The sequence below is a fragment of the Ovis aries genome, chromosome 5 (genome assembly GCF_016772045.2).
Source record: "Ovis aries strain OAR_USU_Benz2616 breed Rambouillet chromosome 5, ARS-UI_Ramb_v3.0, whole genome shotgun sequence".
Classification (NCBI taxonomy): Eukaryota; Metazoa; Chordata; class Mammalia; order Artiodactyla; family Bovidae; genus Ovis; species Ovis aries.
The window spans coordinates 49,426,250-49,442,961 of NC_056058.1; the positions used below are offsets into that span (position 1 = coordinate 49,426,250).

Sequence of the window (16,712 nt, forward strand, 5' to 3'; positions counted from 1 at the left end):
CCGTTAACCATCTGTGTCAGCAAAAGGTATCCTTCCAGTTTTCTTTTTTTTTTTCCTTCTAGTTTTCATATCAAATGAAGGCAAGAGTGAAAGCTGTTAGGTAACTTGTCTGGCTTGGGTACACTTCTAGTGAGTAGAGTAAAGCTCAGTTGTGCAGAGAGGGGAGGGGGCAGGACTGTGGGCCTAAGATGAAACTGACAGAATGGAACCAGTGAGGTTTGGCCACACAGATTGGCAGTTTATTTAGCTGTCCCTGTGATTCTTTGAGTCTGATGACCTGTGTAACTCTCCCATCAATGTAATAATGTGCACTCTCTGTTCCTATCTGTGTGGTTCTGGACACTGGAGAGGGGCAGGCAGGAGAAGGGCTATGTTTACATGCCTCTCCCCACTCCTCTTCAGGTCCCCGTTGAGGCATATCTAGATCCCTTATGGATGTGACTGCCTTCTTGATGTGGTGAAGAAGGAACCCTTAAAAGGAACAGTCCCTCTTGGTTGATGTCCTGGGTCTCTGAGATAATGTGGTTCAGAGGACATATACTGTTAATTGCCGTGTACGGGGGTCCAAAGAAGCCATGAAGGGTCTAAGATGTTATCCTGTTTGCAAATCAAAGAACAATCATACATTTGTATATTAACATAATTGCAAAATCTCTGGTTCAGAGAAGTTAAATTACAGCATCTTGCATCAGTTCCCCATTCTCAAGCTTCCCCGTTATTACCGGACAGAGTGAAAATCAGTGTACCTTTGTGGGCAGAGGGGCTCTACACTACAGGAGAGCAACCCTGAAATTATAAACCTCAGAGCTTAGGTAGAATGAGTGGCATAGCTGTCTTTCCTCACTGGAGTAAGAATAAGTAAGAATAAGTAAATGGCTCCGGGTTTTATTACCTTGGAGAGAGAGCAGCTGGCTCCTGGAAAATGCACCAGAGAGGAAACATTCAGTATCCTTCCAAGCATGTTTACCATTCAAACATCCTTTAACACAGGTTCTAGTAATCTGTTCAGAAAACCTCGAATGGCAGGGAAACCCTTGGTTCTCCCACACAGCCCTAGACACGCTTCCCTATCCCTTCTGCCCCCGTAGTTCTTTTCTATGGTGGGGCGGGTACGGTTTCTAGCAAGTTAGGATGAAGAAAGTTTAAGTATAATGGATTCCCTGCCCAGCAGTGTGCCCAGTAAACATCTGCTGAGTGAATGACACGGATCTGCTGTTTAAGATTTTAATAAGGATGGGGCAGAAGGCTGGCTGGTTGAGATGTCCTGGCGAGGGTCTCCCGGAGCCAGGGCGATCTGAGCCAATTCATTCCTCTCCCAGCTCTTCCCCCGACCTTACGCGAAGCCTCGGGCTCCTTGAAGCAGCGCCAGGGTTCCTGATACCCCCATGGTCAAGGCCGAACGCGCACAGGCTGGGACCACGCCGGAGATCATCGGGTCGTCTTGGTGCTTGAGGGCTCCAGGGTCCAGAAAGGGATTTCCGTCCAGAGTCAGGACATTTACCTCTGGCAGCTCTTCTCGCCGCGGCTCCCTGCTTAGCTTGTTGCAGCTGAGATCAAGCACGCTGAGCTTGGTCGGCAGTCCTTTAGGCACTTGCTCCAGCCCAGCGAACGACAAATTGAGAGAGCTTAGTGCACTGGGCCAGACACATCGGGTAGCGCCCGGGGCGGTGACGCGCAGCGAGTTGTGGCTGAGGTCCAGGCTTTGGGGCTGCACCCTCGCTGCCGCCAGCGCCGCGCACACGCCGCTCGGCGTCTCCATCCCCGCGTTGCGTAGTGCTAGATATTGGAGGGCCGGGAACTTGTTCGGACAGAGAGCCGCCATCAGCCCGCTGTCGCCGAGACTGGGATTGTCAGACAGGTCTAGGGTGGTGAGCGCCTCGAAGGTGGAGAGCCCTGCGCACGGAAAGGCAAGCGAGTGTGCTTGGGCAATGTTCAGGGCCCTGAGCCCAGGCTTGAGCCACTGCTGCAGTTCGCCGAGCCAGGCACCTCCTGTTGCCCACGACACGTTACGGAGACTGAGGGTGGTGAGCGCAGGCCCAGTGGCTTCCAGAGGCGTCGGGGGCGTTGGGCCAGTTACCTCCAGGTCCTCAAGCGTCAATTCCTTGAGACGAGAGTACCCGAGCGCGCGCAGAACGGCGACCAGAAGCTGAGCAGGAACCTGTGCAGCGCCCAGCTTGAGTCGCCGAACGCGCAGAGCCTTGATTGTGTCAGCATACTGCTTCGGGTCGGTGTTGACTCCCTTGAGAAACTGGTCCAGGCTGTGGCCGCCGCCACGGATCTCCACCTCGACGGCAACCATACACTGAACGGCGCTAGACCAGTCAGGCTTCGGATCCGTGAAGTTGCAGACACAGCGGAAATCGTCGTCGTCCAGCTCGCAGGGCTCTGTCGTGTCCGCAGACACACGCAGCAGTGGCGGCAGCAGCAGCAGCAGCAGGCAGGGCACGCACACCTGGAAAGACAGCGGAGGTCAGGGCGGCCCAAGCCGGTTCCTAAGGTTCCCCCGATAGCCCACGCTTCCGCCTGGAGAGCATACTCTCACCATAGTCGGTAGATCCTCAGAGGCTTTGCCTCTCTCTCTGGTTGTCGGCTGGACTGTGGCTTCTTTCCTTTACAGTGGCTCACGCCGGCTTCCAGGCTCCACAAACCTGTCTTTAGTCTTTGGAAGCCTCTGAGAGTTTATGTAACCTTGTGATGTCGCTCTGCTCCCCCTTCTTTGAACCCTGTCACTCCCCACGTTTTTTCCTCCCAGCCACTCCATTCGCTACTCTTCCTGGAAATTTCGCAATGAAGTATGTTGCCAGGAGAGGGGCTACAACAGGAAGGATCTTGCAAGGCCTCTATTCCTCTGACCCAGGCAGTGCCCAGATGACTCAGATGCCCCCAGGCTTGTTTGGGTTGGAGAAAAGGAGATCCCCAGTTCCTCAGGCCAGGATTCTCAATGTCCCCTGCCCCCATCCCAGTGATTCAGCCTGGATACTTTCCATAACTTTTCCCTAGTCTTGGTGGTTTTTATTAACTTCCTGTCACCCAAATTCAACTCCCTGAATATCCTCAGATATTTAACTGGATATTTTGCGGAAGAGACTGCAAACTTCATTTATTGACTCCAAGGGCTAATTCCAGAGAAGGAAGTTGGTCTAAAGAACAGCTTCCCCCCACGTCCTTTTTTGTTTTGTGCTGACTTGTTCTTTAAATGTGTTTATTAAGAAAGTAACAGGTGGTGTTGTTTTTTTTTTTGGTCCTGCTGCGTGTGTGATCTTAGTTCCCTGACCAGGAATTGAAAGTCCACACCCTTGTACTGGGAGTGCAGTCTTAACCACTGGACCACCAGGGAAGTTACAGACACAGCGGAAATCTTCATCGACCAGCTTTGGTGTGTCTTGCTGCTGCTGCTGCTAAGTCGCTTCAGTCGTGTCCGACTCTGTGCGACCCCATAGACTGCAGCCCACCAGGCTCCCCCGTCCCTGGGATTCTCCAGGCAAGAACACTGGAGTGGGTTGCCATTTCCTTCTCCGTTGCATGAAAGTGAAAAGTGAAAGTGAAGTCACTGTCTTGTCCGACTCTTAAGACCCCATGGACTGCCGCCCACCAGGCTCCTCCGTCCTTGGGATTTTCCAGGCCAGAGGACTGGAGTGGGGTGCCATTGCCTTCTCCAGGTGTGTCTTAGGAGAAGGTAATCCTGATAGTTTTTTTTTTTAATTGAAGTATACTTGATGTACAATGTTACATGTAACAGGTGTGGAATGTGGTGATTCACAATTTTTAAAGTAACAGCTTTCTTAAAAGTAGAGAAGTCTGTGTGTTGAACAGAGACACATTGGCCAAGTGCCTCACTCTCTTAGTTTCCACTTCTCTATCCTGAAATTTGAGAAACAAGATATTCCTAATATAATTTTCTCACTTGCACCTAGCTCTCTCCTGCCCTCTCCCCAGCACAATTCCTATGTCCTAGGAAGGAAAAGCTGGACCTATGTTGAATGAGGATTAATTAGTAACTCACCTACTCTTTCAAGAAAAGAAAAGCAAGTTTCCCAGAGGGTGGGGAAGTGTTACCAAACCAGGTTCATTTGGCTAACAGGCATTAAGCCAAACACTGAAACACTGAAGTTTGTAGGAAGGATTTATTCCCGAGGTATCTGAGAAGCAGGAAAAACAAATCTCACATTTACCTCCTCAACAGAAAGAGGCTTAGGATATTTATGGGTGAAGGTTATAGATTGGTTGGAGGTGCAGAAGAAAGTAATTGGGGACAGGGAAAAAGGTGAGGTAATCAGTACTCTGCTCAGGTGTATCTGAATTACATGCTTCTTCATGGGAGGGACATTCATAAAATGGTAATATTAGCATGGTCTGAGGGTGAAGTTTTGGCCCTCTGACATCAAAAGGCCATCCATCCAGCACTCACACAGACCTGGTTGGAGGGTTGTGGTTTCAAGCAGTCTTAATCAGCTGGAATGTGAAGTGGACAAGAGCTGACTCTAAGTTCCTGAAAAATCAGCTTAAGGAACCATTACTATAATGATCCGTACATCAGAGGTATTACCCACAAAGAGGTATTAATGGAGTCTTGTGACATACTGTGTAAGCTACATGAGGGTATATAATTTGCAGGAACGATTAAGGCTAAGGCGAGCTTGATTGGTGAAGGCAAGTTACATGATATTATTTATTAAGCAAGTTATAGTTCAAGAGATCTAGTTGATGACTGCCCTCAGTTTCAGAAGGGCTATACTTTTAAAAGAGCCCTTGTAAGTCTGAACTTCTAGTTTTCTGGGCGAAGAGCTACATAAAAACATTTGAATTCTCACTTCCCTCTTTCCCAGAAGTAACTACGCATCTGTCCCCAATCTAAACAAGGAGCCCACATTGGACCACACGGCCTCCTGTATGTCCTGTTGGGCATGTCCTAATACCCAAAGTCATGCCTAAAGGCCAGACCATGTCACTGGGACATCCCTCGGGACCAAGATATGAGTATAGTTCAGTGTGAAATATATCAACTGACTGCAGTCAGGCAGACAGGCTTGGAATCCCAACACCACCACAAAGGATGTAGTGGTAGCCCTTCATTGTTGTCTTCAGCAGAGTCTCTGCATTCAGAGGACCCACGCTACTGAAGCCTGCCTCCTCAGCAAATTCCATCACCTTAACAACGAAGATCTACTGTATAGTGCAGAAACTCTACTCAATATCTTATAGTAACCTGTAATGAAAAAGGATCTGAAAAAGAATATATATATATATAAATGATTGAATCACTTTGCTGTACACCTGAAACTAATATAACAAAAACGAACTATACTTCAATTTTTAAAAGTGATTTAAAAGATTCCATCGTCTTAGGGGAGACACCCCAAGTTAAGAGGGGCAATAATGGTTCTGCAAAGGTCCCCAAGTCACAGCTTCATTCAAAAAATATCATCATTTGTCTACCAAGTGCCAGAGCTGATGCCAAGCCTCCGGATGCTGATGTGACCATCACATAGCTCCTCAAGTACTCTAGAAGGTGGGGGAGGCAAATGCAGACACAGAACTACAGTCCATGGTGAACAGGATTCTTACACAGGAGAAAATAAGGACTTGTGGGAGCTCTAGAGAAAGAAACAGCTAGGCCTGTAATAGGACACAGAGCTGTTTCTTACAGGATTAACAGTGTTGCCAGGCAGATAAGTGCAACAAAACAAACAAACAAAAAACAAGTCCTCCTCCCCTACCAAAAAAGAAAAAACAAAAACAGTTTGGGCAGCTGTAACTGAGCAGACACTCTGGGCAGAGCATAGATTTTTCCCAGGGACTTGCCTTATCTTTCATATTATGAGAAAGAGGTAGGTGTCAGAAGCCAGCCTGTCCCATAAGGAAGGGGACAAGACCTAGATCCTATTCCCTAGCCAGATCATGGTGCGTCGATAATGATACTCAGGGAATTCCCTGCTGGTCTGAGGGCTAGGGCTCCATGCTTCCACTAAGTAAATAAATAATGCTCAATAAATGTCCAGAGGCTGAATGGATGCTGGAGCTGAAGAGAAAATGTGGAGGATAAGATGATGTTCTGAAGATATTTAACTAGATGCTTTGTGGAAGAAATCAAAGACTTCCTTGACTGACTCCAAGAAGTGGAATTAAATCCAAGGGAAGGAAGTTGGTCTGAAGAACAGTTGGTTTGAAGTACACTTTCCTTTTCTGGATTTGTTCTTACTTGCACTTTTGCCTAAGTAGCAGCTTTCAAAAAATTGTTTCCGACTCTTTGCAACCCCACGGACTGAAGCACACCAGACTCCCCTGTCCTTCACTAACTCCCAGAGTTTGCTCAGATTCATATCCATTGAGTCAGTGATGTTATCTAACCATCTCATTCTCTGCTGCCCCCATGTCCTTTTGCCTTCAGTCTTTCCTGGCATCAGGATCTTTTTCAATGAGGCAGTTCTTTGCATCAGGTGGCCAAAGTATTGGAGCTTCAGCTTCAGCATCAGTCCTTCCTGAATATTCAGGATTGATTTCCTTTAGGATTGACTGGTTTGATCTGTTTGCTGTCCAAGGGGATCTCAAGAGTTTTCTCCAGCAACACAATTTGAATGCATCAATTCTTTGGCGCTCAGCCTTCTTTTTGGTCCAACTCTCACGACTACTGAAATTTTTTTGGCGAAGTGATGTCTCTGTTTTTTAATATGCTGTCCAGGATTTGTCATAGCTTTTCTTCCAAGGAGCAAGTGTCTTTTAATTTCAAAAGATCAGCAGTTTCTATAAGAATTCTTTAACTTTTTTTTCTTGGCACACACCTTGCCCAGGATCTTAGATCCCCACCAGGGAATGAACTCTCTGTCCTCAGCAGTGAAAGCATGGAGTCCTAACCACTGGACTACCAGGGAATTCCCGCAATAAAAATTCTTAAGTGCTACCAGGACTTTACTCTCTTGGGGTTGTGAAGGGCCTTTGGGAGGAGAAAACATCAAAAAATTACACTGTAACAATGACAGCTGTGAAAAGGGTTACAAAGAAGTGTATGGTGCTACATGCTCTCAAACAGGGGCATTGGTCCAGTTGTTCTGAGAAGGGCACTAGAGATCTTGAGGATGGTGTTAGTTAAAGGAAGGAGGCTGGTTTTAGTAGAGGTGGGGTGGTAGAAACTGGGCTCTAGACAACGGAACAGCCTGTGCAGGAGCCCAGAAGAGAAAAAAGTGCAAGACTTGTTTAGGGAACGAAAATCCTAGGAGAGATGAGTAAGGCACGGCTGGAGAGGTATGCAGGAAATAGACCATGTAGGGCTTAGTTGGGCACAATTCAGATTTTGAGGGTATGGAACAGTTTTTGTTTTGGCTGTGCCGCCCGGCTTTCAGTATCTTAGTTCCAGAGGGCAGATTGAACCTGGGCATATGGCATTGAAAGCACCTAGTCCTAACCACTGAACTGCCAGGGAATTCCCTGGAACATGGTGTTTAATTCACTAGTGTTTCTCCATTACCTAGTAGATTAGTGGTGCTCAAAGTTGATGAAACAATTACTTTATTGCAAAAATAATGCCATTCCCTTTTAGGCAGAACAGTGATCCATAATTGTATTTGTCTCATTTTTCTCACCTGTAAAATTGGGATTTTTGCTCTCCAAGCCAGGCTTCAGCAATATGTGAACCGTGAACTTCCTGATGTTCAAGCTGGTTTTAGAAAAGGCAGAGGAACCAGAGATCAAATTGCCAACATCTGCTGGATCATGGAAAAGCAAGAGAGTTCCAGAAAAACTCTATTTCTGCTTTATTGATTATGCCAAAGCCTTTCACTGTGTGGATCACAATAAACTATAGAAAATTCTTCAAGAGATGGGAATACAGACCACCTGACCTGCCTCTTGAGAAATCTGTAGGCAGGTCAGGAAGCAACAGTTAGAACTGGACATGGAACAACAGACTGGTTTCAAATAATAAAAGGAATATGTCAAGGCTGCATATTGTCACCTTGCTTATTTAACTTATATGCAGAGTACATCATGAGAAACGCTGGACTGGGAGAAACACAAGCTGGAATCAGGATTGCCGGGAGAAATATCAGTAACCTCAGATATGCAGATGACACCAACCTTATGGCAGAAAGTGAAGAGGAACTAAAAGCCTCTTGATAAAAGTGAAAGTGGAGAGTGAAAAAGTTGGCTTAAAGCTCAACATTCAGAAAACGAAGATCATGGCATCTGGTCCCATCACTTCATGGGAAATAGATGGGGGAACAGTGTCAGACTTTATTTTTTTTTGGCTCCAGAATCACTGCAGATGGTGACTGCAGCCATGAAATTAAAAGACGCTTACTCCTTGGAAGAAAAGTTATGATCAACCTAGACAGCATATTCAAAAGCAGAGACATTACTTTGCGGACTAAGGTCCGTCTAGTCAAGGCTATGGTTTTTCCTGTGGTCATGTATGGATGTGAGAGTTGGACTGTGAAGAAGGCTGAGCGTCGAAGAATTGATGTTTTGAACTGTGGTGTTGGAGAATCCAAGCAGTCCCTTCTGAAGGAGATCAGCCCTGGGTATTCTTTGGAAGGAATGATGCTAAAGCTGAAACTCCAGTACTTTGGCCACCTCATGCAGAGTTGACTCATTGGAAAAGACTCTGATGCTGGGAGGGATTGGGGGCAGGAGGAGAAGGGGACGACAGAGGATGAGATGGCTGGATGGCATCACTGATTCGATGGACGTGAATCTGAGTGAACTCCGGGAGTTGGTGATGGACAGGGAGACCTGGCGTGCTGCGATTCATGGGGTCGCAAAGAGTTGGACACGACTGAGCGACTGAACTGAACTGAACTGAACTGAAAGGTCTCTTCCCTCAATTAGTAGCCCCTCTCCGCCTTTGCCCCACTCAATCCTGTCTTTGCATCTTCCCTCCCTCTGTCTGCCCCACCCTCTCGCCGCTTCGCGCAAGCGGGCCTGTGGTCGCGCCCCCTCGTTCCGCTCCGCCTTCCCTTCGCTTCGTGCCCCGCCCACTGGCACCTCCCCTTCCGCCCTGCGCTGTGCCTGCGCCGGCTGTGTCCTGTTTTGGATCTCTGGGTAAAGTTGTTGGCTCTCCAGTTCCTGCAGAATTTTTCCACTTCTATCATGTGGCGCGGACGGCGGGGCCTCCTCAGGCCTTCAGGCTGCGGAGTGGAGGAGCTACGGTGCCGCCGGCGGGAGCGGGAGGCAGGTGCGGGTGGGCGAGGAACACGGGAGGATGGGGTTATGGCGGTCGGTTATGGGGCAACGGGACGAGCCCTGGGTTGTGGGTTCTCCTCCCATGCTCAGCCGGCTCCTTTCCCCTCAGCACTGCGGAAGGCGCGGAGGGAGCAGCAGCTGGTCAGCAAGAGGCTGCTGAGAGACGAAGCTACGGAGGAAGCCGAAGGGGGACGTGTGGTCGTGATCCTCGGAGAAGCCCAGGTGAGCGATCAGGGTGCGTGATGACAGTCACACCCACTAGGCGGCAAATTCCTTCTGTTGTACTCGAGGGTTGTCTCCAAACCTGAACGCGGACCCTTCAACACCTCTATCCGTCTAGTGCTCAGTCGCTTAAGTCTTGTCCGACTTTTTGTGACTCCCATGTACTGTAACCCGCCGGGCTCCTCTGTCCATGGGATTCTCCCGGCAAGAATACTAGAGTGGGTTGCCATTTGCTTCTCCATTCGTCTAGTGGGTCAAGCCAGAAACCAGGAAATCATTCTTGACAACTCTCTTCCTTACCCCAACACCAATACGTCATCAAGTCCTCCCCTCCCCGCCTTTTTTTGCCTCCTAAGTCTTTACATGGCGTTGCCGTCAAAATTGACAGTACCCTCTTCTCTGCATACTGAACAGAAGCCTTTTAACAGGTCATCTACCGAAATTTTGCCTCTCTCAGATTCATTCTTTGGGAGGGGGTTTCAGAATGGGGAGACACCTGTACACCCGTGGCTGATTCATGTTGATGTATGGCGAAAACCACCACAATATTGTAAAGTGATTAGCCTCCTATTAAATTAATTTTAAAAAATTCATTCTTTACACATCAGGCAGATGCATCCAAAATCCATCCTGTGATCTACACACTCTAGCATAGTATAACCTCTGCCATTTGCAATCTTATCAGTTTACTCATTTCAGCCACATTGTCCTTTTTTCAGTTCTTGGAACAATATACCAGCCCCATTATTCTCCTAGAGGCTTTGCATTTGCTGCATGTAAAGTAGGTCTGCAGAATGTTAATTATACTATTTGCTTGTTTGTTACCTTTTTTCTAACTAGACTTTATCTTATTTGTCATCATTGAAAATTCAGATGCCTATATAGTATCTGGTGTATAGTAGATGCTCAGCATTTATGGAATAAGTGAACGAAAGAACTTATTTCAGGTCATTTATTCATTTAGTAAGCATCAGGCATACCCTATGTTTATTCTTTGTTTATGTGTATACTTTATGAAGAACTTATACCTAGGTTGTGTCATTCATTCATTGTGTGTCTATTTTGTACCAAGACACCTATGCTGGGTACTCAGGTACACAAAAAAAGAGTCCCTTTCTTTGACATGTTCCCAACCCACTGAAGGAGACAGATGTGCTACTGCCTGTGGTGAAGGAAACATGAGGCACAGTAGAAACCACTGAATCTTTCAAAGGATACCAGAAAGAACTAACTCCCCAGAGGCAGTGAGAAGAGAAATCTGAAGGAAGTGGAGGACCTGTGGATGGTATCCCAGGCAGAAGGGATTGATATTGCAAAAGCTTGGAAACATTGAAAAAAATAATTCATGTTATGCTAAATGTCGTTGCAGTATCAGTTGTATGGGGACAATGGCTGGAGGGGTAGGTTATGCCAGGCTGGGAGGTTTAAATGTTATTCTTGAAATAACCCAGTAAGACACCAAAGTAGATGTTACTCCCATTTTTCAGGTGAGACACTGGGTTTAGTCCCTTGTAGAACAAGTGGCAGGGCTGGTATTAAACAGTTTTGATTTTCTCTTCAGTCCACTCTACTGCAGGGTTGGCATTTATTAGCCATAATAGTGTGAATGACAAGTTCTAGGGATTGTACCATATTGCAGGGTTCACAGGTGGAGTCGAGCAGAACTCATGCCTTGCTATCTGGGATCGATGTGTTGCCATGTCTCATTTTCCTGCCCTGTGCTGCAGATCCAGGAGTTCCTGCGGTTGGCCCAGCGGGGGATAGAGGAAAAAGAGAGGGAGAGGGCTCTGGTCAGCCTTCGTCGAGGGTTGCAGCACCCTGAGACACAACAGACCTTCATCAGGTCAGTGTGGATGATGTGAGTGGGTGGCTAGGGCTCTGGGGGATGGACAGGGGTGTGGAGGGAATGGGCAGCTAGCTGAGAAGGACTCTGGTGCTCACTCACGTAGGCTGGAGGGCAGCATTCGGACCCTGGTTGGGCTCCTGACCAGCAACAAGGCCCTGCTGCAGCTTGAGGCGGCTCGGTGCCTTCATGAGCTCTCTCACTCTGAGCAGTCTGCGGTGGCTGAGGCCTGCCTGCCAGCCACTTCCTACCTTCTCACCTACCTCTCCGGTCACAGCTCAGACTTTATAGTAAGCCCTGTCCTGTCCTACCTTGTTCTTGGGTTGGATTTAAAAATTGTGCTTTGGGGTCCAGTTTGAGCGGCAGGTAGGTAAAAGAGGAAAACCTGGTTCCCTGACAGCCACAGCCATACATGCACCATCACCTGCCATTCCCCTGTGCTCAGATTCTCAGGGACTGGGATGCTTCATCTTTCCCATTCCCACCCCAGCCCCCACCCATGCCCTCCTCCCCCTCAACCCTGGCCCATCCACCCCCAGCCTGAGATCCTGAGGTAGGCCAAGTCCAGTGCTTTTGTTGTTCTGCTCTCAGGAGCTCTGTCTGTATACCCTGGGTAACCTGATTGTGGAGAGTGAGGCTGTGAGAAGGCAGCTTCTACCTCAGGGCATTGTTCCGGCCTTGGCTGCCTGCATCCAGGTGAGTGTCCACCTCCTTTCTTCCTCCTGGAGTACCCATCTCCTTACACGCCCCACCTGCTTTGGTTAGGCAGCTCCAGCCTCTTCTCTGTGCTGAGGGATTGAAAGTCTTAGGAAACCTTATGGCCTAGGTTCCAGAGTCAGATCCCTACTCTGCTTCTAGTCTCCCCATCTGACTGTGCTGGAAGCCCTTGGATATGCCTTGTCCCAGCTTCTGCAGGCTAAGGAAGCTCCAGAGAAGATTATCCCGTAAGTAAAACTTATGTGTAGGCAGGTGTGACCTACTTGGTAGTGTAGCCCCTGGATGCCTGAGTCTTGTTTCCAACTCATTGGACATTTCAACCCCATGTGCCTAACTGGGAAGAACTTTGGGTTTTGGGCACTTTCCCACCTGCTCTTCAGGTTTGGGAAGAGTGATTGACATCTTGCCTTCTGTGGTTCCTACTCACACCTCTGCTTCTACTGACAGCTTGGTCCTGGGCTCTACTCTTCCCCAGCACATACTGCAACTGTTACAACCTGGCCCAAAGCTGAACCTTGGGGTAGCCGTGGAGTTTGCCTGGTGCCTTCACTACATCATCTGCAGGTAATAGGGCAATTGGGAAAGTGCAACAGACTTCCTCTGGGGCTTCCTTCCATGACACTCAGGCTTTAGTTTCTGGAATTGTGGGGATGAGTTTCTTTCTTCTCTGGTCCTCTCTTCTTGGAGCTCAGGGAACACACAGACCTAAGCTGTTTGCCAGCTTAAGGAAGGACTGACTGAATAGTGACTGCTTGCTTCCTGTTGCCCAGCCAGGTCAACAATGCCCTGCTCATCACCCAGGGGGCTCTAACCACCCTGGGGCTGCTGCTGTTGGACTTGGCTGCGGCTGTCCAGAGAACTGAGGATGCAGGACTGGAGCTGGTATGTGGACAGGTCAATATCTGGGTGACCCTCTGATTCAGTTTCAGCTCATGTGCAGGTTGCCTCTTCCTCCTTAAACCTGAACCCCTACTTGTCTTTACAGCTGGTATGCCCTGTTGTTCGGTGTCTAAGCAACTTGCTGACAGAGGCAGCAGCAGAGACTGTGGGAGGGCCAATGCATCTCCAAGATGAGCGTGTTCTGGCAGCCTTATTTATCCTTCTGCAGTTCTTTCTCCACAAACAGCCCAGCCTGCTTCCTGAGGGCCTCTGGCTCCTTAACAACCTCACTGGTAAGCACGATTTGCCTTGGCCTGGACCTTTAGCTCCTGGGAATATTTCCTCTGGGTCTGGGCTGAGGTGGGTAGGATTGGGAGTGGGTTGGTTTCATGCCTGAGTTGAAGCAACTTCACTCTGACATTTTCCCTTTCAGCAAACAGTCCTAGTTTCTGTACCTCCTTGATCTCCCTGGATCTGATTGAGCCCCTCTTGCACTTGTTGTCAGTGTCTAATGTGGTGAGCGTATTGGTAGGTATTTGGGTCCCTTGGGTCCAAGATATGGTGGCCTAAGTGTAAAACAGGGGGAGCAGACCTGAGCCCTCAGAAGTACCCTGAGCTGAGAGCAGGCAGGTGGTGTGGTATGCATTCCTTCAGGGCCAGACCATCACTCACAGAACAGTATAGGTGTGCGTTCCTAAACTATAGTTTACTAGTTATTAACTAAGCTTCAGTTTCCTCACTTATAATTGGGAATAGTAATCCTACCAGAGGGTGCCTGAAGGGATTACAGAATATGCATATTAAGAGTGCTTGGCATGGTGACTGGGCATGTGGTCAGCACCCCATTCCAGCTATCATTAAAATCTTTGGGTTTCATTGTGGGTACTGTGTACATGTTTCCGTCTGCAGGTGCTCACAGTTCTGTGCAACGTTGCAGAGAAAGGTCCCGCTTACTGTCAGCATTTATGGCCAGGGCTCCTGCTCCCCACCTTGCTGGACACACTGGCCCTCTCTGACACTGAAGTAGTAGGCCAGAGTGTGGAGCTGCTGCAGCTGCTGTTCCTCTATCAGCCAGGGGTGGGTTTCTGGCCTTAGTCCCCTGTCCCCCTGTTCCACCATGGCCCCCTTCCTTACAGTCTTTAGTCATTTCTCTGGGCCTGGCTAGCCTAGGTGGGCTCCAGGTCCAAACTTCTGTACTCTTGTTGGGAATACACTCTTCCAAGAAGAGGTGGGCTAACTCAAGGCTGTGGTGTTTGTGTGCTGCCGCTCAGGGACCCAGTGTTGAATCTCTTTCTTCCCTGCTCTCAGGCTGCCCAGGCCTTCTTGCAGCAGTCAGGGCTGCAGGCCTTACAAAGGCATGAGGAGGTGGCACAGCTCCAGGATCGCGTGCATGCTCTCCAGCAGACAGCTCTTCATGGGTGACTTGACTTCTGAAAGTCATGTACTCCACTCCTTATCTCCCGTACTCCCGGATGTCCTGGCCTATAGAGCCCCTTGGGGGGTTTAGAACCATAAGGGTATCATGCCCTCAGCTCTTACACCTAAGCCTAAGCCAAGACCTCTGGATCCCAGCTCCTCCCCTTTCATCCAGCACTGTCCAGGCAAGAGGACCAGATGGAACTCAGTGTGGTATACTTAATATAGGTCCCTGGAACCTCCTTTTTTCTTGTTCTTTCCCTTTTATGGATTCAGTGGCTCATGGCTTTTGATGGGACAGAATAAAATAAGTTTTATTTTTATATCCAACTGCTTTCCCTCAGATGGTTGCACAATAAGGGGTAGTTGGTGGGATGCGAATCAGATCATCTTTAGACAGCATTTTCAGCACAATCTTTATACAGAACAGAATACATTTCTCCACATTGTACTTAGTCCAGCAGAGCCCAGACTCTGGGGCTGTTGTTTTTAATCCTCAGTGGAGACTTCAGGCTTTGCTACTTAGCACATTCTCCAGGGCTCTAGTTACCTGATCAGCACTGAAGTTGTTCAGAGACACATTCTTCTCTTGGCCAAATGCTGAGGAGACAGAAAGATTATTAATTATTCATTCTGCACTGTACAGGCTACCAAAGTAGTCTTCCACTTACACTCTTGGTAGGATATGAAGGGTAGTAAAGAGATATGACCAAAATGTATTTGACATGCCTAGAATTTATCCAGTGGGTCTCTAACATATCTCGGAAGCCCAGGTCTAAGTAGAATTTTGGCTCATTCTGGGTGGTCATAATGGGAAGGAAAGTGTTTCAGGGAAGTTTTAAGGGGCATGGTAGCACTGAGTATTAATCACTGTCAGCAGAGTATTACATGGGCCTGCCTCTTAATTGTGCCCTTTTAATGGCTCCTATAGTTCATTAACTAAAGTTATTTGTGTGTCCATCTCCTCTAGTCTACTAGCTTTCAGAAGGAAAATTTTTTTCCTGCAAACAACTTAGTGCATGGCAAACTGCAGTTAGCTGCACTGTTAAAACCAATCTGCCCTGGGTGTGACTCTCTGCCTTCCCCCAGACATTCCTAGGGCAAAGTGTAATTAAAAGCTGTGATTAAAAATACCATTATTCAGTGAGTGAAAGTGAAGTCGCTTAGTCGTGTCTGACTCTGCGACCCCATGGACTGTAGCCTGGCAGGCTCCTCCGTCCATGAAATTTTCCAGGCAAGAATACTGGGGTGGGTTGCCATTTCCTTCTCCAGGGGGTCTGCCGGACCCAGGGATCGAACTTTGGTGTCTCATATTGCAGGCAGACTCTTTACCGTCTGAGCCACCAGGGAAGCCCAATTATTCAGTAAGTATGAATATTTATTGTGTCTCTATGTTCAGGCAACATCAGAGTAGTTTTCAAATTGTGGTAAAATGACACAGGTAGTATGTTAATAAACACTTGGTAAAATGAAACAGGGTAAAGAGGCAATGTTACATAACTGGTCAGGGAATGCCTTTTTGAGGAGGTGATATCGAAATTCAGACCTACAAGATTACCTGAATTGTAACCTGAAAAGCCAGCTACTTAAGTCTGGCAGAAGTGCAATCTAGGATTGGGGAACAAATGTAAAAGCTCAACCGTGTTATGCATCTTAGCTGAAAAACGTTAGGTATGTTCCATACAATTGTTCATTCAGCGTTTTAATCTCTACAAGATGAGAAAAAGGAATCCACCCCTTATATACTTAAGGTTCAAGAGATTTGGAAAGGAAAGCACTCAACACAGGCAACCTGAAGCCTGTTCTGAACTACAAAAACGATTCCTATGCAGGGCAGGGCCTGTCTCCACCTGTTACTTGGATACAAACACTCTGTAACTCTGCGAATGTATATTTCCTTATTTGCAACAAGATCAATAGCAAAGCTGAAGTCTGAGTCCCAGTCCCTGTGTAGGTTTCTGTGTGACCTTGGGCAGCTCTTTCTCTTTTCGAACCTTTGTTCCCCCTCCGGGGTCTCTGGTTCCCTGCGTCCCGCGCTCACCGTAGCGGGCCCAGAGCTTGGGCTGCACATCGGAGCACTCGCGGATTAGGATGGGCAGGTCGGGATTCGCTTTCTTCAGCTCCACATAGCGTTTCTCAATGAAGTCCCTGCGGGGCAGGAGAGAGCACCGCGCGTGCGGTGTGGGCACGGGCCTCTCCAGACACCCGGGAGGTCGAGGTCATGACCCTGGCGCCCCGAAGCCCACCCGCCTCACTGGGCCGCGCCTCACCTGACGCCCTGGCTGCCGGGCGAGCGCTGGCACAAATGGATACGAATTTCACGAAGGCCCAGTTTGCCTCTGACTCCGCGAATCGCTGCAGCCGCCGCCATCTCGGCTAGTACTCAATCATCCACCCTAGACCTTCCGGCCAAGTAATCCTATCAAATCAGCTTTGGACGCTCCAGCCCCGTGATAGGTTG

At 48.3% G+C, this 16,712-nt stretch overlaps 3 protein-coding genes across 8 annotated transcripts; 1 reads left to right on the forward strand and 2 right to left on the reverse strand.

Moving 5' to 3' along the window:
* Positions 1-1,210: 1,210 nt before the first annotated feature.
* CD14 (CD14 molecule) lies at positions 1,211-2,691 on the reverse strand. Its single transcript, NM_001077209.2, has 2 exons — positions 2,543-2,691; positions 1,211-2,452 (listed from the first exon to the last, which is right to left on the reverse strand). Exons 1-2 carry the CDS (start codon positions 2,543-2,545, stop codon positions 1,334-1,336), a joined length of 1,122 nt encoding a protein of 373 aa, NP_001070677.2. The 5' UTR covers positions 2,546-2,691; the 3' UTR covers positions 1,211-1,333.
* Positions 2,692-8,981: 6,290 nt separating this feature from the next.
* TMCO6 (transmembrane and coiled-coil domains 6) lies at positions 8,982-16,193 on the forward strand. 4 transcript variants are annotated; one of them, XM_012178620.4, is made up of 12 exons: positions 8,982-9,166; positions 9,284-9,396; positions 11,124-11,239; positions 11,346-11,529; positions 11,831-11,935; positions 12,098-12,183; positions 12,404-12,520; positions 12,727-12,850; positions 12,942-13,128; positions 13,269-13,363; positions 13,745-13,912; positions 14,144-14,574. In XM_012178620.4, the coding sequence occupies exons 1-12, from the start codon at positions 9,082-9,084 to the stop codon at positions 14,255-14,257; spliced, it is 1,494 nt and encodes a 497-aa protein (XP_012034010.1). In that variant the 5' UTR covers positions 8,982-9,081; the 3' UTR covers positions 14,258-14,574. The 4 variants fall into 4 exon arrangements, with proteins under 4 accessions (XP_012034010.1, XP_004008918.1, XP_060271832.1 ...); XM_004008869.5 differs by having other exon boundaries at positions 12,727-12,838; XM_060415849.1 differs by lacking the exons at positions 13,745-13,912; positions 14,144-14,574 and adding an exon at positions 15,571-16,193.
* Positions 14,539-16,649, reverse strand: NDUFA2 (NADH:ubiquinone oxidoreductase subunit A2). Of its 3 annotated transcripts, none has more exons than XM_004008868.4 (3): positions 16,522-16,649; positions 16,293-16,399; positions 14,539-14,851 (listed from the first exon to the last, which is right to left on the reverse strand). In XM_004008868.4, the coding sequence occupies exons 1-3, from the start codon at positions 16,620-16,622 to the stop codon at positions 14,760-14,762; spliced, it is 300 nt and encodes a 99-aa protein (XP_004008917.1). In that variant the 5' UTR covers positions 16,623-16,649; the 3' UTR covers positions 14,539-14,759. The 3 variants fall into 3 exon arrangements, with proteins under 3 accessions (XP_004008917.1, XP_012034009.1, XP_060271833.1); XM_012178619.5 differs by having other exon boundaries at positions 16,246-16,399; XM_060415850.1 differs by having other exon boundaries at positions 14,654-16,399.
* Positions 16,650-16,712: the final 63 nt, after the last annotated feature.